Raw genomic sequence first — 20,946 nt, forward strand, 5'->3', positions numbered from 1 at the left:
TCTTACCCAATACACACCTTTTCTTTATGCAGGCCAAAGCCACTTGCAAAAAGGTTGCGTCATATATGTGGTGGGTGTCCCACACATACACACAGGAATACAAATGTGTCTTCTGAACGCAACACATTATGGGCCCTATCTTGCATCCGGCGCAATTGACTTAATCACTGGTGCATGTGTCGTTGCTGGTTTGCAACTGGCGCAGAGCGTTCTTTTCCCTCCTGCGCCACGCGTCGGTATATTAGGGAATGATCTTGCGCCCAAAGGGTTGGTTCGGCGAAAGGAGGAGGCGTGTTCTGGCGCAAACGTTCCCCGGTGCTATTTTGCAGTTTCAGAAATCACTTGTGCCACAAACCAGGAAATACCTGGCTTAAAGTCAGTGGCGCGTTGTTCAGATGCTATTTTAAGAGCGCACCTCGTGCATACACTTTGCTTCTCTCATCTTCCTAGCCACACATTCTTGGTAAATTATTTGGGAAAGAACAGCTGATACAGCGGTAGTGGAAGTATTTCAAGTGCTGGTTGTACTTTTAAATCAATGCATCTGCAAACACCGTACAGCATATTTTCTTGACACAGACATCGTGTACATGCCCATAACTTTTAGGATTGATGAGTATTTGATCATGAGAAAACATTGTTTTACCGCGAGTGAGTGTTAAAAAGAATGAATGAATGCGGGCGCGCGTGTTTGTATGTGTAAAAGAATTAATAAATGCGGGCGCGCGTGTGTGCGTCCATCTGTTGAAACACACACAAACTAAACACGTAACGCATAATACAGTCCATGGCAATGTATATTAACGGGGGTCCCATGCATATTAGGAACACAAGTCGATAACGATAATGCATACAATACTGATAAGAAACGATGTTTATAATGTATTGTGAATATCATTAAATAGAACCACAGTTACCACATATCATATGTGTGTTAAGTTTTCTTTGCCGAAATTTATTTGAGGACTCAGTATTTCTGAAGTTCTGGAAGAAAACCTTATTCCATGTGTGAATTAGGGCCATATTATTTGGCCATAAACTGAGCCATTTGAAGTTTGAAATTCATGTGCATCTGTCTCATCGGAGACTGCAGACGCGCTGTCAAAACATCAACTCGTCAGATTCAAATGCGCTCATGGCTCTTAAAGGGGATGGGAGCTGGCACTCTCATTGGTTTATTGCACGTTACGCCCAAACCACACCTACGGGTAATCAGGCTACTTCAGACCAACCCTTTTTAGATTTGCGCCGGGCGCAAGAGTCATTTATGCGCCGGTAAACTAGCGACATCGCCATAGAACCGCCCACAGAGCTACTTGCGCTCGGCGCTTCTCACTTGCGTTTCAGACCGTTAAAATAGGGCCCTATCCGTTCAAATAACTGGTAAAAGTCTACTTTGTTTTGTCTCTAAATGTTCTGACACGCCTGAAACTACAAAAGAAAACACATCTGTGCTGGATAAAGAAAAGCTATAATCCTGCCTTCCTTGTGGGTCTGGCCGTCAGACTTCATTCCCATCCCATGATTGTGTGGAGCGCGGCAGCTTGGAGGCAGGGCCTGGAGGGACAGGGCAGCCTCCTCTCTGATGGATGGCTCAGCAGTCTCCCCCCGGCCAGGGGGGCTTGGCGGACCATCGATCCAGACCGTGATGCACCTGGCCGTCTACGGCCCCCCGGTCGATGTTTTTCGGTCTGGAGGGCGTCCACGGACGGGAGGAGTCTGGGCGCTTTGCTACGGGCCTGGGATCGCAGGGTGGAGACGGACGCCATCTTGATTGACAGCCGCACACATTGTGATGCTGCGTCCACAATGTCCAGGGGCATTCTCGGTGGCAAAGGCGACCAATTATACTCCTGCGGCGGTCCTTTGGTTTTTGCGAGTCGAAACCTGCCTGCTCCCCATTTCAGCTCATGGTGCCTCTGCTCTAGATCCATGTTCCTCTGGAGGAGACCGGACATTGTAGCCCCGTACAAACGACAGGGCTCCGGCAGTACGATGTAGCACCAAACCCTTCCAGACCCAGTTCTAATGATGAGTATAGCTGTCCAGCGCATATCCATATCTCAGTTGTGCTAAACGCTCTGAGTTTATCTGTACAGCTACATAGTCCTGATTCTACTGCGTCTCAGTAGAAGAGAGAGGGCAGAGGAGCTCACCGTGTCGGCCTTTTGGAGCGTGGTGTTCTCATCCGCTCTGTGTTCCTGCAGTCCTCTGAATGGGATGCAGTCATTTACCACGTGGGTCTTTGGGGGAGCAGGTTCTGGTTCTCCTGCAGCTGTGTAGGATCATCTGAATGGTTTTAGTGCTAGATCCTCCTCATTATGAAGGTCCTATCACTGTACAGTACGACTGCAGCACTTGCTGTGACGTTAGTGAGAAGGATGAGACCTGCAGCCCTCTCGGGATTGAACCCAGGGCCTAGCGTTCTCCTGCTCATCCCAGGGTTCCCCACCGCGCAAACTCTCCCACTCTCATCCTCCTCTTCTCCTCCCCCTCTCACTTCTTCACCTCCTCTTCCTCCCCCTCCTTCCCTCCTGTAGTTCCCACCCCTCTTCCTCTCTGTCCAATGTTGGCCTCTGTTGTCGTCCAAACCAGATGTTTACCTGGGGCCTGTTGACGGAGCTCAAGCTCGGATTTGTAAGTAAACTAATTATCCAAAGGCGCGAATTGGCGATCAGTTTGGCCCACTTGTTAAATGCTTTGGCTCCAAAGGGCGATGGTTTCAGAGACAGGGCTCAGGAATCACTGTTGGTGTTTCGGCTTTCAGAAGAACAAAGTGAGGCTCCCTCTGACGAGCGGAGGACCTTTCCGGACACAACGTTTCAGAGGCCTTCAGATAGAGGTCCACAAAGGGCTGGGGGGGGCATTCCAGGGTTGAACCTGAAGCAATCAATCAATCTCTCTCTCTCTCTCTCTCTCTCTCTCTCTCTCTCTCTCTCTCTCTCTCTCTCTCTCTCTCTCCAGATGGTCTGGTGGACTGTCTGGACCCTGACTGCTGTCCGCAGCCCGCCTGCCAGAAGCAGCCGTCCTGCCAGGGGGCCCCGGACCCCGTTGTCCTAGCGACCCAGGGTCAGGGGTCCGCCCTCCCCCAGCCCACCGCCAGGAGCTTCTACGACCGCATCAGCTTCCTGATTGCTCCTGGCGGCAGTCATGTGATCCCTGGCAGCAACCCCTTCAACAGCAGGTGAGCAGCTTAGCGGTTGGCCGACCGAGGGGAAGCTGCTTAGCGATTGGCCGACAGTGGGGTGATTACGCGGAATAAGCTGACACCTGTATTTGTTCAGACGGGGCCCAGGCACCGGGGGCCCTCACTGGGGAGCCCTCGCCGAGAACCAGCAGCTGGTTGGACGAGTGTTCGCCACGGTGATGTCATTGGTCCTCTGGTCCAATGTGCATCAGCCCCTGGGTGAGCAGCGCATCGTCGGTAGAGGAGCAGAACCTGCTGGAAGGGCAACTCTGCTCCTCTTACTGGGAGCTCCTGTTCATCTTACTGGGAGCTCCTGTTCCTCTTACTGGGAGATCTTGTTCCTCTTACTGGGAGCTCCTGTTCCTCTTACTGGGAGCTCCAGTAAGTAGCTTGTTAGGGTAGTACGTTAACGTAGCATGTTAGCGTAACATTATCTAAAGATGGTTAGTATACCTGGTCACATTATTCACTTAGTGATGTTTAGTGTTTATTACACCTGGTGGGGTTTAGTGTTTAGAACACCTGGTGGGGTTTAGTGTTTATTACACCTGGTGGTGTTTAGTGTTTATTACACCTGGTGGGGTTTAGTGTTTAGTCCACCTGGTTTAGTTCACCTGGTGGTGTTTAGTGTTTAGTGTTTAGTCCACCTGGTTTAGTTCACTGGTGGTGTTTTGTGTTTAGTTCACTGGTGGTGTTTAGTACAACTGGTGGTGTTTTGTGTTTAGTTCACTGGTGGTGTATAGTACAACTGGTGGTGTTTTGTGTTTAGTTCACTGGTGGTGTTAAGTTAAGTTAATATCCAGTCTCTTTAATTGAAGTGCATTTGGCTTGAACCAGTTTTTCTCTCAGCCATAAAGCAGATTTATGAGTCCATGTATAAAACACTGCGGGCAGAAATAAGTGGATCCCTTCCTTATTTGATTCAAACAATGGACTCAAATAAGAAAGAAGGTCCATGAAACGTCCACCGTTTGGCAGAGAGCAGGCACCTCCTCACCCTGTCCCATTAGCCCGGCCGTTTGTTCTGGGCGATGGTGGCTAGACTTACAGCCGTCTGTGTGCCAAGGGCTTTAGGAATTCTTCCTCCAGTAGTTTAGCGTAATCCTTATGTAAATGCCAAGCTCACTGGAAGTAGAGAATGAGTTGGTTCTGCCCGGTCCCTGCTGTCACCCGTACTCTGCTCATTGTCCTCAGCTTATTGTCCGGCGGTCTGGAGAGGGCTGCTCCGTCACCCAGCCTCAGTCCTGCCACCAGTACAACATATCCCAGTCTGAACATCTCCCAGTCTGAAAAGTCTCAGTCTGACCAACTTCTCCAAGCCTGACCATCTCCTCCCAGTCTGACCATCTCCTCCCAGTCTGACCATCTCCTCCCAGTCTGACCATCTCCTCCCAGGCTGACCATCTCCTCCCAGTCTGACCATCTCCTCCCAGTCTGACCATCTCCTCCCAGTCTGCTGGGTTCTGGATGCTTAGCCAACCGACAGACACCATTAATTACTCTCCCCCTCCGAGGAGAATGTTTACTTTGCGGCGATAAAGGTCTGAGAAGGAGAACCGGTCTAATCTGGTCCTTTGTTTTGAATACTGTACATATTTTTCCATATGCTCCCGAGGCGACTCTGGTTCATAATTTATAGTTCGACGGACGAGAGGCTACTTATGGGGCAGAGAGGCCAGAGGGACCTCATCATCCCAGCTTACTGTGTGTGCGTGTGTGTGTGTGTGTGTGTGTGTGTGTGTGTGTGTGTGTGTGTGTGTGTGTGTGTGTCGATGTGTATGTGTGTCTGTGTGTATATGTGTGTGTGTTTGTGTGTCTGTGTGTGGGTGTTTGTGTGTGTGTTTGTATGTTTTTGTTTGTGTGAGTGTGTGTGTGTGTGCGTGTGTGTGTGTGTGGTCCCTCTAGTGGCAGTGGGTCTGGACTCTGAGTGATGAGCCTGTGTTTTGAGGTCAGTTGTTGTTGTTCTCGTTTACAACTGATTGTGCGTCCGGACGGACGCTGGACTGTGTGGTGAGGTTTCAGAAAACTGCAGTAAGCAGAACTCTCTCTCTCTCTATCTCTGTCTCTCTCTCTCTCTCTCTGTATGTGTGTGTCCCCCCCCCCTCTCTCTCTCTCTCTCTCTCTCTCCGCTTAGATTAATATAGCTGCTTAGATTAGGATGCTGAGATTTAAATGCTTAGATTAATAGAGAAGTTTAGATTAAGATTCTTTGATGAAGAGAGCTGCTTAGATTAAGCTGAAAAAATATCAATGAGATATAATATTCACTCTCATAATTCCTCTCTAAACGATTAGAGATATCTTTAATGATTACTCTCAAAACGATGAGAGATATCTCTATTGATTACTTTCTAAACGATAAAAGATATCTCTATTGATTACCCTCTAAAAGATAAGACTTATCTTATCATATCTATATTACTCTCCACTTCAGATAACTTAAAGAATTACTTCACATGTTAAAAATTAAATCAAATTTCAGACTGTGTGTTTTAGCATCATTTCAATCTATGCTAAATGGGTTTCTGAACTTAATGACATGTTAACATTAAATCATCAGCGTGATTAACGCAATATCGGAGGAGGATGTAGGGAGGGGTGGATCCACATGGAGAGCTGTGGTGAACTATTGTTTTATTATGTTAATATTATTCAAGTTTTTGTATTTCATTCATTAAGGTCCACTGCTGTTGCTCATCTGCACATGTTGAATCTCAGTCTGAAAGTCTGAATCTCAACATGTTATTCCTGGTCTCCTTAAACACGTTAGTCCTGAATTTCCTCCAACATGTTAGTCCTGAAACTCCTCCAACATGTTAGTCCTGAATCTCATTCAACATGTTAGTCCTGAATCTCGACATGTTAGTCCTGAATCTAAACCTCCTCCAACATGTTAGTTCTGAATCTCTTCCAAAATGTTAGTCCTGATTCTCCTCCGACATGTTGGTCCTGAATCTCCTTCAACATGTTAATCCTGGTCTCCTTCAACATGTTAGTCCTGATGACTGAGGCTTGGTTCACCTAACTCATCAACAGATGGGACTTGCCTTGTAATTAACCATGTTCTTTTGTCTATTAATGTCTTTGTGTGTGTGTGTGTGTGTGTGTGTGTGTGTGTGTGTGTGTGTGTGTGTGTGTGTACTGTGTGTGTGTGTGTGTACTGTGTGTGTGTGTGTGCGTCTGTGAGTGTGTGTGTGTGTACTGTGTGTGTGTGCGCGCGTCTGTGTGTGTGTGCGCGCGTCTGTGTGTGTGTGTGTGTGTGTTTGTGTGTGTGTGTGTGTGTGTGTGTGCGTCCAGCCTGGTGTCGGTGATCCGGGGTCAGGTCGTCACGGGCGACGGGACCCCGCTGATTGGAGTCAACGTGTCGTTCCTCAGATACCCGGAATACGGACACACCCTGACCCGGGAGGACGGCATGTAAGCCTCCCCCCACACAAACATACACACACACACACACACAGACACACACACACACACACACACACACACACACACACACACACACACACATGCACACACACACGGACGCACACACGTACACTCACACACAAACACGTACATGTTCACATATGAACACACACACACAGACGCACACACGCCCACGCACACACACCACATACATGCCCATGCACACACACACACATTTTTATATAGCTATTATTTAATATTCTAATATTTGATAGGAATATATATTGTATTTAACGTTTAACTTTAATCGCCTAATTGTTCACTTGCTTTGGAAACGTTCTAATACCAATAAAGCTTACATGAATTGAATTGAATTGAAGACTGAGAGTGATACAGAGAGAGAGAGAGAGAGAGAGAGAGAGAGAGAGAGAGAGAGGATTACCAACCTGACCTTCTTCAGATATCTTAGAACGCGCCTGGGTAATAACGTGTGTGTGTGTGCGTGCATGTGTGTGTATGTGCATTCATTCTTCTGTGTGAGTGTGTGCGTGTCTGTCTGTGTGCTTGTGCTTTTGAATGTGAGCATGTGTGTGTGTGTGGTTGTGTGTCTCTCTGTGTGTGTGTGTGTGTGTGTGTGTGTGTGTGTGTGGTTGTGTGTGTGTCAGTGTGTGTGTCAGTGGACCCCTGGGGAGAGCAGTAGAGTATCTGGAGCAGCACTTCAAAGCCTTCATTTACAAACTGCTAACTCTCCTGCGCTCGGTCCCTAATTAAAGTTATTAACCAGTTAGAACCAGTAGGAACCAGTTACAACCAGTTACATCTATTGAGTCAGTTGACGACAGCCAGCTAGAATTAACCAGAACAAGCTAAACTTAGTCATCAACCCATGATTGAGTTAGTAAACCATTTATTAACCAGTTTGAAACAGTTAGAACCAGTAAGAAACAGTTACAACCAGTTACAACCATTGAGTCAGTTGAAGCCGAACTAAAACATCATTCAGCCAGATATTGAGTGAGTGAACCAGTTATTAACCAGATTGATTAACTGGGAAGAGATGATCCCATGTTGACCACCAGGACATATGACCCAGACTTCCTCTCTCCCCTCTGCTCCCCCTCCCCCCCACACCCAGGTTCGACCTGCTGGCCAATGGCGGGGCCTCTCTGACGCTGAGCTACACCCGGGCCCCGTTCCCGTCGCTGCAGCGCACCGTCTGGGTGCCCTGGTCCGTGTTCCACGTCATGGAGACGGTGGTGATGAAGAGGGAGCACAACGACATCCCTAGCTGCTACCTGACCGGCCTGCTCTGGCCCCTCCCCCTCATCCTGACCACGCCCCTCTCCACCCTCTACAAGACGTCTGCAGAGGACAGCCCCATCATACCTGAGACACAGGTGAGCCAGGTGTTAGACATGTGAGACATGTGGCAGAGACACAGGTGAGACATGTGGTAGACAGGTGAGACGGGGGAGACATATGTTAGACAGGTGAGACAGGCATTAGAGACACAGGTGAGCCAGGTGTTAGAAACACAGGTGAGACAGGTGTTAGACAGGTGACAGACAGGTGTTAGAGACACAGGGGAGACAGGTGTGAGAGACACAGGTGAGACAGGTGTTAGAGATACAGGTCAGCCAGGTGTGAGACACTAAATGTTCCCTGGTTGTGACGACCGCTCCAGGTGGTCCATGCGCAGGTGGCCAGGAGACAGGTGTTAGACAGGTGAGGCAGGTGTTAGAGAGACAGGTAAACCAGGTGTTAGACACTAACCTCTGGTCGTGATGACCCCCTCCAGATGCTCCATGAGCAGGTGGCCAGGAGACAGGTGTTAGACAGGTGAGACAGGTGTTAGACAGGTGAGACAGGTGTTAGACAGGTTAGACAGGTGTGAGACACTAACCTCCCCTCTGACCCCTCCAGGTGCTCCATGAGCAGGTGGCCATCCCGGGCAGCGAGCTGAACCTGGTGTACCTGAGCTCCAGGGCTCCGGGCTACAAGCCCATCCTGAAGATCCTGCTGACCCAGGAGAGGCTGCCCTTCGGCCTGATGAAGGTGCACCTCATGGTGGCCGTGATGGGCCGGCAGTTCCAGAAGGCCTTCCCCGCCTTCCCCAACCTGTCGTACACCTTCATCTGGGACAAGACGGACGCGTATGGCCAGAAGGTGTACGGCCTGGCCGAGGCCATGGGTGGGTCCGCCTCCTACCTCATGAAGAAAGGGTCTTTTTCGAACACGTCGGCCAGCAAAATACTTGATTTAATATTAGAGCCTGATCATGGGAAAGTACAGGCAGCAAAGTTACCAAGGATACATTCAGTGAGACAATGGGTGAACAAGATTCTTTTAGGGAAACGTTTGCATCCCGGGTAGTGAATACAAAGGTAACAGCGGTGAGGGGAGTGACCTTCGTCGAGAATTTAGGATTGGGGAGGAAGACAAATAAATAGATAAACTGCAATACAGGGGGAATTGTACATCTCTGCGAGGCTGCAAGCAAGGCTGCAAGACAGTTAAAGGAATCTACACAACAAAGAAGTGAGTGGATTAGTATCAGACTCTGTGGCTGCAGTGGGAATGCAAACGCCAGCTCTGTTAGAGAGAGGAAGGGAGGTCTCTCTAGCTCCAGGGAGAATGTTAACAGTTCCATTTAAATTGACTAGGAATTATATAAAGAAGTTGAATATAATTTGTATATAACTGTTTATTATAGTTATGATTGATATTTCCAAGACATCACCGGTTCTCACCACCTCGCACCCCATGAGGCCGATGGCCGGCAGCTGAACCCTGAAGCCTAGTTTTATAAACAAAGCTCTCGTCTGAAGTCCACACATTATGGGATGTGTTGTTACTGTATGAGTGTCCTTGGGCGCTGGAGTTATGAACCCCAGAGTACAGTGTTTTCTGTGAAGGGCAGAGCTGTTTTGCTGCTCTGCATTCCTAATGTTTCCCGGGCAGCTATATGCAGCCTAAGAGACACATCCGGTAAAAGGCCTTCGGACGGTCAGGAGAATAAAACATTTATACTGCGGATTAGAGCCACTTTACGGAGGTGTGTGCTGTGATCACGCTCATAATAAAACCAAATGCGAGGATAGCGGGACCCGTAACCGGCCGTTTACACCAGATCTTTATTATCGTGTTGTTGAGGACGTCGGACAGCCGGCAGCTCAAGGAGACGTGTGGCGGAGTCCTGACTCCCGCCGCTGGATTAGAATGTTCTAATTGAATCCTGATGGATCTGCCTCAGAACAGTTCCAGGCAGCAGCACTCAGGATAAACCCAGCCTCCTCGGGCAGAACCAAATCACCTTTATTTGAATATTGTTATCATTAGCATTCCTGAATTAAAACAGCAGAGTTACTTTTTAATTAGGACTTTAATTAAAAACAGCCAGCAGACCTGGATTGTAGAAAATCCCGGAGGTTCAGGTGAGGCCAAGCAGAACCAAGCTGGTTTCTACTGGGTTCTACTGGGTTCCACTAGGTTCAGAGTAGGCTTGTGTTCTACGGGCTTCCACTGGCTTCTGGGTTCTGACTCGACCTGTGTTCTCCAGGGTTCTAACAGACCTGTGTTCTCCAGAGTTCTAACAGCTGTGTTCTCTTGAGGTCTAACAGAGCTGTGTTCTCCAGGGTTATAACAGTGCTGTGTTCTCCAGAGTTCTAACAGCTGTGTTCTCCAGGGTTCTAACAGACCTGTGTCCTCCAGGGTTCTTACAGAGCTGTGCTCTCCAGGGTTCTAACAGAGCTCTGTTCTCCTCCCAGTGTCAGTGGGTTACGAGTACGAGTCCTGCCTGGATGTGGTTCTGTGGGAGAGGAGGACCGCCGTGCTCCAGGGCTACGAACTTGACGCCTCCAACATCGGAGGATGGATGCTGGACAGACATCACGTCCTGGACGTCCAGAACGGTAGGCCTCACAGCCTGATCCCTGTAGAACGGTAGGCCTCCCCACCTGATCCCAGAGAACGGTAGGCCTCCCCGCCTGATCCCTGTAGAACGGTAGGCCTCCCCGCCTGATCCCTGTAGAACGGTAGGGCTCACAGCCTGATCCCTGTAGAATGGTAGGCCTCCCCGCCTAATCCCTGTAGAACGGTAGGCCTCACTGCCTGATCCCTGTAGAACGGTAGGCCTCACTGCCTGATCCCTGAAGAACGGCAGGCCTCACAGCCTGATCCCAGAGAACGGTAGGCCTCCCTGCCTGATCCCAGAGAACGGTAGGCCTCCCCGCCTGATCCCAGAGAACGGTAGGCCTCCCCGCCTGATCCCAGAGAACGGTAGGCCTCACCGCCTGATCCCTGTAGAACGGTAGGCCTCTCCGCCTGATCCCTGTAGAAAGGTAGGCCTCACCGCCTGATCCCTGTAGAACGGTAGGCCTCACAGCCTGTGTGTGTGTAGAACGGTAGGCCTCACAGCCTGTGTGTGTGTAGAACGGTAGGCCTCACAGCCTGTGTGTGTGTGTAGAATGGTAGGCCTCACCGCCTGTGTGTGTGTAGAACGGTAGACCTCACAGCCTGTGTGTGTGTAGAACGGTAGGCCTCACAGCCTGTGTGTGTGTGTAGAACGGTAGGCCTCACAGCCTGTGTGTGTGTGTAGAACGCTAGGCCTCACAGCCTGTGTGTGTGTAGAACAGTAGGCCTCACAGCCTGTGTGTGTGTAGAACGGTAGACCTCACAGCCTGTGTGTGTGTAGAACGGTAGGCCTCACAGCCTGTAGAACGGTAGGCCTCCCAGCCTGATCCCTGTAGAACGGTAGGCCTCACAGCCTGTGTGTATGTGTAGAACGGTAGGCCTCACAGCCTGTGTGTCTGTAGAACGGTAGGCCTCACAGCCTATGTGGGTGTGTCGATGATCCCTGGCTCTGCTGCGTTATGGACAGGCGGATTTCACTTTGAACGCCAGCAATAAGTACTGGAATGAAGATGAAATATGCTCAGTCATCGTATCAGCAGCTAATAGCGCAGAGTTCTGAAGGGCCCATCATTCACCTTAATGACGGCATCAATCAGAGCCACCCAGAGCTTCACAGCTCTCCACTCCAACAGGGCCGGATGGCCTCTACCTCCCAGTGTCTCCCACTCTCTCCCACTCTCTCCTACCCTCTAGTCCAGGGGGGCCCAAATTCTTCCCAGTGGAGGGCCAAAATGTAATCGTGGGGAGGCTCGTGGGCCAAAATTTAAATTTTTCAGTATATTTAGTCAAATATGTGGGAGGCGGCTGAACAGGATAGGAGCTCAACAGCGCCACCCTACCATCAATGTATCACAATGTTATTCTAGGGTCAGGAATGGAAGTGCACCAATAAATAATATTCAATGAGAGCGAGCGCAGATTCTGAGCGCTGTTGGCGGAAAACAATAATATATACAGTGGGTAAGGCGCGGGCCAAATAAAATCGGTCGCGGGCCAAGTTTGGCCCGCGGGCCCCAAATTGGGCAGCCCTGCTCTAGCCTCTAGTCTCCACCATGTGGTCTCTGGTCTCTAGTCTCTTGTCTCTCTAGTCTGGGCTCTGCCATTAAGCCTGGGCAGAAAGGCTAGCCAGTCTTGATGAGTTGTGTGTGTGCTCCGTGCAGCGTGCACGTGTGTCGCTACATGTGTGTCCGTGCATCTCTTTCCAGAAGTGGATCTCCTTGAGAATACATCTGGTCTCAGCCCACCCTCCTCTTCCACCTGTCAACACAAAGTGTCCTTCAGCATTCGGATCTTCCCCACTTCCCCTATTTACCCAGAATGTGTGGTTGTGCTCGGAAGAGTTCAGTGCGTGTTGAACGGTGGACAAATTGGTGTTCACTGTATTCATCACTGTTTAGAAGATTACCTATCAAGGAAACTGCTCTGATGTGTAGAGGATACAAGAGATATTGGATATTGTAGACTAGTAACTAGAGACCAGAGACTAGATGAGACCAGAGTCTTTAGTGTTTCTCTGAACAGGCTACATTTACAAAAGAGCACGGCAACAAAATGGTGGCTGTTTTTTCCGGTCGGCCGCGTGGCCACTATGCTAACGCTAAGTTATGCTAGCGCTACGCTACGCTAACCTAGCGGCGAGCAGCTCTCAGAGCAGCAGCGGTGCTGTTTACTCTGAGGTGCGTGGCCTCTCGGTTTAACACACAAAATGAAAGGCTCGCAGTCGAACCCAATCTGTCAAGATGACTCGCGCCCCGAGTTGAGGCAGAGTGTAAGAAAAGCGCACGGATGCTCGCACGAGCTTCTGATGCCGAGCGTTCTGAGTAACTGGCACATCTCCAAAGAGTGCGTCTGACAGCCGCCCAGCGGGAGGTTCAGTCACTGCCGGCTGCGGGTGTTTGTGATCCGCAGAGACACAGGATTCACTTTATCCTCGGCCTGCTTGATATGCTAATGGCGGCCGCGTCCTTTACCAGTAGCGCTCCGCCGTTAGACGGGCGGCGGCGGCGGCGGAGGAAGAGGAGGAGGAGGAGGAATCGGCGGCTATGGGCAAAGCTGCTTCTGCGTGAACACAGCCGAGTGAGGAAGTAAATATAGGGGTTTGTTGTTGTTGTTGTTGTCGTGTTGTTCTCGGGGTGCGGCGCTACGGGCTGCTCTGTAGTCGTGTCCTAATGCACATCATCCTGAAATAGAGGAGCTGCTCCCCACAAGCGGCCTGTCTGCCGGGAGTGCCGGCTGCCAGGAGTGTTTCCGCCTGCGATCCCATTAGTTCAAGAGGGCTCTTTACCGCCAGGTGTTTATGTGAAGATGTGTGAGTCGCTGCTAGCGCTCACATCAAAGTAGCCCAACAATATCGCTCCACACCTCCACGCAACATGAAGGAAAAAAAAACGCCTATTTTTATTCTTGTCAATTTGTTAATCCAACCGGAGCCGCGGTGAGCCGGCCCCGTGTGACGGAGACGGCAGCTCACGGAGGAGCTCTGTCGAACTGGAGCCCGGCTCACAATGACTGATGTCCTCGTCCCTGGAGCCCACATCCAGGGCAGCTCGGAGCTCTGCCTGTCTCCTCCCAGGAGCTCTCATGCTGACCTCCTCCAACATCCAGGCCCCCTCCACCGGACCCTCCTGCTGCTCTGCAGGAGGATATAAGGAGCTCTAGGGTCTCCTCTCTCCTCCCTCCTTCAAAAGGAGCTCCTCGCTCTACCCGCTCCTCTCCCTCTCTCCCTCTCTCCCTCTCTCTCTCTCTCTCTCCCTCTCTCTCCCTCTCTCTCCCTCCCTTCACTCTCTCCCTCTCTCCCTCTCCTCTCTCCCTCTGCTCCCCTATCTCCTCCCTCCCTCCCTCTCTCCTTCCTCCCTGCCCCCCCCCCTCCCAGTCCCTCAGCCTGTCCTTATAGCCACCAAACTCGAGCTGCCTCTCTCCCCGACCGAGAGTTGTCCGAGAGTTTCGCAAAGCGACAGTGCAGAGGAGAACCCAGAAGGAGACCAATTATGACACTCTCCTCTTCCTCAGTGCCGATCTCCCCACCCCCCCCCCCCGGGCCCCTCAGCCTGTCGCCAAGGTGACATTGCTGGGGGCCCTGCAGGTACGGCCCCCGCCCGCTGGGGAGCATTAATCAGGACTGCTCCGTCAGCGCTATGGTGGAGTCGCGGCGAAGGGTTAGCGTACGCGGCGTGGTGCTACGTCGCGCTCCATCACTCCTGCTGCTCTATATGGATGTATGGATGGAGGCATGCTTATACATACAGTATGTGCACTAGCAAAACGCACTACCAACGTGCACTACCAACATGCACTGGCACGTGCACTACCACATGCACTACCAACATGCACTACCACGTGCTCTACCAACATGCACTACCACATGCACTACCACATGCACTACCAACATGCACTACTAACATGCACTACCACATGCACTACCAACATGCACTACCACGTGCACTACCATGTGCACTACCACATGCACTACCATCATGCACTACCACGTCCAAAGTCCTGGTCCTCAGAGTCCTGGTCCTCAGAGTCCTGGTCCCCAGAGTCCTGGTCCTCAGAGTCCTGGTCCCCAGGGTCCTGGTCCTCAGGGTCCTGGTCCTCAGAGTCCTGGTCCCCAGAGTCCTGGTCCTCAGAGTCCTGGTCCACCCAGAGTCCTGGTCCTCAGAGTCCTGGTCCACCCAGAGTCCTGGTCCTCAGGGTCCTGGTCCACTCAGAGTCCTGGTCCTCAGGGTCCTGGTCCACTCAGAGTCCTGATCCTCAGAGTCCTGGTCCCCAGAGTCCTGGTCCTCAGGGTCCTGGTCCTCAGAGTCCTGGTCCTCAGAGTCCTGGTCCACCCAGAGTCCTGGTCCTCAGAGTCCTGGTCCTCAGAGTCCTGGTCCCCAGAGTCCTGGTCCTCAGGGTCCTGGTCCTCAGGGTCCTGGTCCCCAGGGTCCTGGTCCTGGTCCTCAGAGTCCTGGTCCTCAGGGTCCTGGTCCTCAGAGTCCTGGTCCCCAGAGTCCTGGTCCTCAGGGTCCTGGTCCTCAGGGTCCTGGTCCCCAGGGTCCTGGTCCTGGTCCTCAGAGTCCTGGTCCTCAGGGTCCTGGTCCCCAGAGTCCTGGTCCCCAGAGTCCTGGTCCTCTCTCCCCTCCTGGAGAAGGTCACGCTGTGATGGCGATCTGTCTTTGTTAGCGTTGGTTTCTGGCTCCCCGCTCCGTCCGGATCCGTCCTCCGGTTTGTCCTTCAGGGGAGGGGGGGTGATGGACCCCGCGATGCGCCGGGTGTCATCGATCCTTTAATTAGGACACAGACGGCGTCTGCGTTCAAACGTGCCGCTGGAGCCTAATAATTAACGACTCCCAGCATGCACCACTCTGCTTTGATGTTTCTCCCCTGCCCTCGGCGGAGAGGCCGCGTTCTCTGCCTGGAACGCCCCTCTGCTCCGAAGACGAAATATTCCTATGTTGAGTCATGGCGACGCCCGGCAACGCCCGGCCGTCTGAAGCTCACCTGGCTGCACGGCGGCGCTGAATAAAAGATGGGCTCTGCTGACGGGAGATCCCAAGCCAGGACGCCGGCCGCTGCTGGGAGTGTTGCAGACACTTCCTCTGCTCCCGCGTGACGCAGAGTCCATGAATCATCATTTATAAATATCTCGGGGCCGCCGCGCTCCGAACGCACTCACTGCAACACACTCCGGATAAAAGCCGGCACCAAGCGGCAAATACAACACATTAGAGTCTACTTTAAAGATGTGAGAACATTCAAAGCACTGACGTTAATGACAACACGGAGGTTCCCGATACACACGACGAGGAACGCTCTCTCTTCTGTATCTGCGGTATCTTTAGCTCTCTGCGGCCGCTGGTAGCCTGTGAAGCTCTAAACCTCAGGTGTGCTTTGAGAACCCGATGTTGTCAGGGAGGAACAGGATTAATAAAGCACCATCTCGTTCCTGACAGATGTTTCACAGCAGGCTCTTGTTCTGTCGTTTTGTTGTACAAGCTAAGCCTCACCTGCCGTGTGAAGGGGGGGGGGGGGGGGGGGGGGGGGGGGGGGTTGCGTTGCCATGGATACAGATCGCAGGTTCCTTCCCGGCTCGGGGGTTGACGGGGCTAAACGGGAGGGACATTGATGTGAAATGTCACCTGTGGCTGCTCTCTTCCCAGGCATCCTCTACAAGGGCAGTGGGGAGAACCAGTTCATCTCGCTGCAGCCTCCCGTCATCTCCACGGTGATGGGCAACGGCCGGCGCCGCAGCATATCCTGCCCCAGCTGCAACGGGCAGGCGCAGGGCAACAAGCTGCTGGCCCCCGTGGCGCTGGCCTGGGGCATCGACGGCAGCCTCTACGTCGGCGACTTCAACTACATCCGCCGCATCTACCCGTCGGGGAATGTGACCAGCGTCATGGAGCTCAGGTGAGAGGGCGCTCCAGATGTTCTCTGGAACGTATCCGGTGTGATGGGGCTCAGGTGAGGGCGCTCCAGATGTTCCCTGGAACGTATCCGGTGTCATGAAGCTCAGGTGAGGGCGCTCCAGATGTTCTCTGGCACGTATAAAGTGTCATGGAGCTCAGGTGAGGGCGCTCCGGATGTATTCTGGAACGTATCCAGTGTCAAGGAGCTCAGGTGAGGGCGCTCCGGATGTATTCTGGAACGTATCCAGTGTCATGAAGCTCAGGTGAGGGCGCTCCAGATGTTCTCTGGAACGTATCCAGTGTCATGAAGCTCAGGTGAGGGCGCTCCAGATGTTCCCTGAGAACACTGTTTGGTTTGGAGAGTCCAGTCCGCCTGATCTCATGGCCACGAGGACCGACTTAGCCTTTTTTTCTCCCTGACGTCCTCTGACTGGAGTGCTGTTTGGCGTCTTTATCCTCAACAGAATACCACTCAAATAGACTTCAGACATCTTTTCATCTCCCTTAGAATGTGAGAATCGCCTCCACATCCATCTGGGTAATTGGATGAGACGTTTTCACCTCGGTGTGTAATTGACATAATTTACGCTCCGGTTTTGAAGCGTTCATACCAGCTCTCGGCTGTTTCAAAGCGGCTGGTAATTATTGGGCCATTGTCCAGAGCACCATTCATATATGCCTTCGATATCTAGTGGACAGGAGTATTAATGTTACCCAGCCGTCAGCCCATTGGTCCTGATGGCCTGAGCTGCCTCGCGCTGATTGCTTAGTCTCTAAGAGAGTTTGGCGTGTCGGTGAAACAGTGGTATGTAGGACACGATACCGAAACCGGTCCTCTGCGTCCAGACAGCTGAACACATTAATCCACAAGGCCTTCTCGTTGGTGATTAAAATGTGAGGCTTCTTTCAGACAACCTAATCAATATTCAATATGAGGAGCTAGAATGTAACCCAAGGTAATGAAATGTGAAGTAGTGTAGTGTGTGCAGAAAGATCTCCACCACACACTGCCCTGTTTCATAACGGTTTTATCTGCTTGGTGGACAAACTGATAAACTGTCTGAATGTTGTTGGACATACTGGTTAAACTGTCTGAATGTTGTTGGACAGACAGGGTAAACTGTCTGAATGTTGTTGGACAGACAGGGTAAACTGTCTGAATGTTGCTTGACAGACTGGTAAACTGTCTGAATGTTGGTGGACAGATTGGTGAACTGTCTGAATGTTGGTGGACAGATTGGTGAACTGTCTGAATGTTGGTGGACAGACTGGTAAACTGTCTGAATGTTGGTGGACAGACTGGTAAACTGTCTGAATGTTGGTGGACAGACTGGTAAACTGTCTGAATGTTGGTGGACAGACTGGTAAACTGTCTGAATGTTGTTGGACAGACTGCTAAACTGTCGGAATGTTCTTGGACAGACGGATAAAATATCTGAATGTTGGGCAGACCGTTGTGCTGGTTTTAATAAAGTGACCCAGATGGACATGACCCAAATGAAGAGGTCCGCTGTGGCCGGGGTTGGCTGTTCGATGAGCCTGGTGGGGGAACATGAGCGTACCGTTGACCAGAGACCAGTCAGATCACAACACTGTCATCAACCCCCATCGCTGAGCGCGAGCAGCAGGATGGGATGAACCCGCTCACCTCTCAATCCTCTGAGGATCACACCCCTAAGACTGGAGCAACTCTGTCACAAGTCAACTGCTGCTCAGGCTCCTCCTCCTTCTCTTCTCTTCTCTCCTCATCCACTTCTCTCCTCCGCCTCTCCTCTCCTCCTCCTCGTCTTTAACCCCTTGAATTTGTGGGATTAGTAAATGTTATTTATGGAATTTAATTATTATTGGATTAATCAATAGGCCTTGATATCCAATAAGTCGTTGGTAGCATGAATGAGTTGCTTGAATACTTATCCCTTGTATTTATTAAAATACTATCTCTCCTCTCCTTCCCTCCTTCCTCCTGTCTCCTCCGCCTGCTGTAGAAACAAAGACTTTAGACACAGGTATGTGGTTCAATCCCTCTCCTCATCTCTCCTGCTCTCCCAACGCTCTCGCTATCTCCCTCTCTCTCCCTCCCCATATCTCTCTCCCCATCTCTCTCTCCTAATCCCTCTTTCCCCCTCTCCCCATCTATCTCTCTCTCCCCATCTCTCTCTCTCTCTCTCTCTCCCCATCTCTCTCTCTCTCTCTCTCTCTCTCTCCCCATCTCTCTCTCTCTCTCTCTCCCCAATCTCTCTCTCTCCCCATCTCTCTCTCTCTCTCTCTCTCTCTCTCTCTCTCTCCATCTCTCTCTCTCTCTCATTCTCCCCCCCCTCCTCCCCCTTCTCTCTATCTCCCCCTTCCCTCCTCTCTCACCCCCTCCCTCCCTCCCTCTCTCTCCCTCCCCATATCTCTCTCCCCATCTCTCTCTCCTAATCCCTCTTTCTCTCTCTCTCTCTCATTCTCCCCCCCCCTCCTCCCCCCTCTCTCTATCTCCCCCTTCCCTCCTCTCTCACCCCCTCCCTCCCTCCCCCTCTCTCCCTCAGACCATCAGTACCAGTGCACTAGGTGTAGATCAGCATTATGTACTGGAGGAGACATAATGCTTCAGTCGGCCTTCAAAGAACGTTTACGACTCAATGGGAATATGAGCTGTTTTTTTTACAGTAACTGCATCCATTTTTACACCATCAGAGCACTCAAGCAGCAGTTTAATGTCATTTATGTCAGTCGTTCCCGAATAGAAAGGTTATGTCCCTCCACCTGTTGTGTTTAAATGTCTCATAAAGCATGCTTCCCTGTTCTGCTGCCAGCCAACAGTCATGTTGAATATAACGGCATATATTATAGTATAGTATAATATTGTATAATATAGTACAATATATTATATAATTTAATATAATATAGTATAATATTACATAATATAGTATAGTACAACACAATATAGTATAACATAGTATAATATAATATAGTACAATATATTATATATAATTTAATATAATATAGTATAATATAACACAATGTAGCATAATATAGTATAACAGAACATAATATAGTAATACATGACAAAATAGTATAATATAATTTAATATAATATAGTATAATATATCATATATATATACATAATATAATGTAATGTAATGTAATATAGTATAACTTAATATAATATAACATAATATTATGAAATAATATGTGAGGTAATGCAATTAAACATAATATAACATCATGTTATGTGATATTAGGTAATGTCATGCAATGTAATGTAATATAATATAAAATAATATATAACATAATGTTATGTTTTGTCATGTAACACAACATAATATTATATCATATGTTATGTGATACATTCACACATCATAATATAATGTGTGTAACGTGTAAGTCCTGGGCTCTGCCGGACCCCCAGTAATCTGTGTGTTTCCTCTGTGTGTGAGCAGCAACAACCCGGCCCACCGCTACTACCTGAGCACCGACCCGGTGTCGGGCCAGCTCTACGTGTCCGACACCAACTCCCGGAGGATCTACCGGCCCCGGGCCCTGGGGGGCACCAGGGAGCTGACGGCCAACGCCGAGGTCGTGGCCGGCACCGGGGAGCACTGCCTGCCCTTCGACGAGAACCACTGCGGGGACGGCGGCAAAGCCCCGGAGGCCTCACTCACCGGACCCAAAGGTACCAGGGACACCTGGTCCACTAGGACCACCTGGTCCACTAGGGACACCTGGTCCACTAGGACTAGAATCACCTGGTCCACTAGGACCACCTGGTCCACTAGGGACACCTGGTCCACTAGGATCACCTGGTCCACTAGGGACACCTGGTCCACTAGGGACACCTGGTCCACTAGGACTAGAATCACCTGGTCCACTAGGGACACCTGGTCCACTAGGACTAAAATCACCTGGTCCACTAGGGACACCTGGTCCACTAGGATCACCTGGTCCACCAGGACCACATGTTCCACTAGGGACACCTGGTCCACTAGGACTAAAATCACCTGGTCCACTAGGGACACCTGGTCCACTAGAATCACCTGGTCCACTTGGGACACCTGGTCCACTAGGGACACCTGGTCCACTAGGATCACCTGGTCCACTAAGGACACCTGGTCCACTAGGACCACCTGGTCCACTAGAATCACCTGGTCCACTAGGGACACCTGGTCCACTAGGACTAGAATCACCTGGTCCACTAGGGACACCTGGTCCACTAGGACTAGAATCACCTGGTCCACTAGGGACACCTGGTCCACTAGGATCACCTGGTCCACCAGGGACACCTGGTCCACTAGGATCACCTGGTCCACTAGGGACACCTGGTCCACCAGGGACACCTGGTCCACTAGGATCACCTGGTCCACCAGGACCACATGGTCCACTAGGGACACCTGGTCCACTAGGATCACCTGGTCCACTAGAATCACCTGGTCCACTAGGGACACCTGGTCCACTTGGGACACCTGGTCCACTTGGGACACCTGGTCCACTAGAATCACCTGGTCCACTAGGATCACCTGGTCCACTAGGGACACCTGGTCCACTAGGGACACCTGGTCCACTAGGGCTAGG

The 20,946-nt window shown here is 50.9% G+C and overlaps 1 protein-coding gene across 1 annotated transcript in view; it reads left to right on the forward strand.

Annotated features, from left to right (window-relative positions):
* Nucleotides 1–20,946, forward strand: part of LOC307081763 (teneurin-3) — a gene marked incomplete at both ends in the record, with an annotated part of 115,185 nt that overhangs the window by 79,366 nt on the left and 14,873 nt on the right. Inside the window, 8 exon segments of the mRNA XM_079745085.1 lie at nt 2,965–3,184; nt 6,485–6,604; nt 7,731–7,992; nt 8,519–8,786; nt 10,363–10,506; nt 16,147–16,396; nt 18,381–18,401; nt 19,818–20,050. Of these exon segments, the coding sequence (XP_079601211.1) occupies nt 2,965–3,184; nt 6,485–6,604; nt 7,731–7,992; nt 8,519–8,786; nt 10,363–10,506; nt 16,147–16,396; nt 18,381–18,401; nt 19,818–20,050 (1,518 nt within the window).

Source organism: Pollachius pollachius (assembly GCF_949987615.1).
Source record: "Pollachius pollachius genome assembly, chromosome: 10".
NCBI lineage: Eukaryota > Metazoa > Chordata > Actinopteri > Gadiformes > Gadidae > Pollachius > Pollachius pollachius.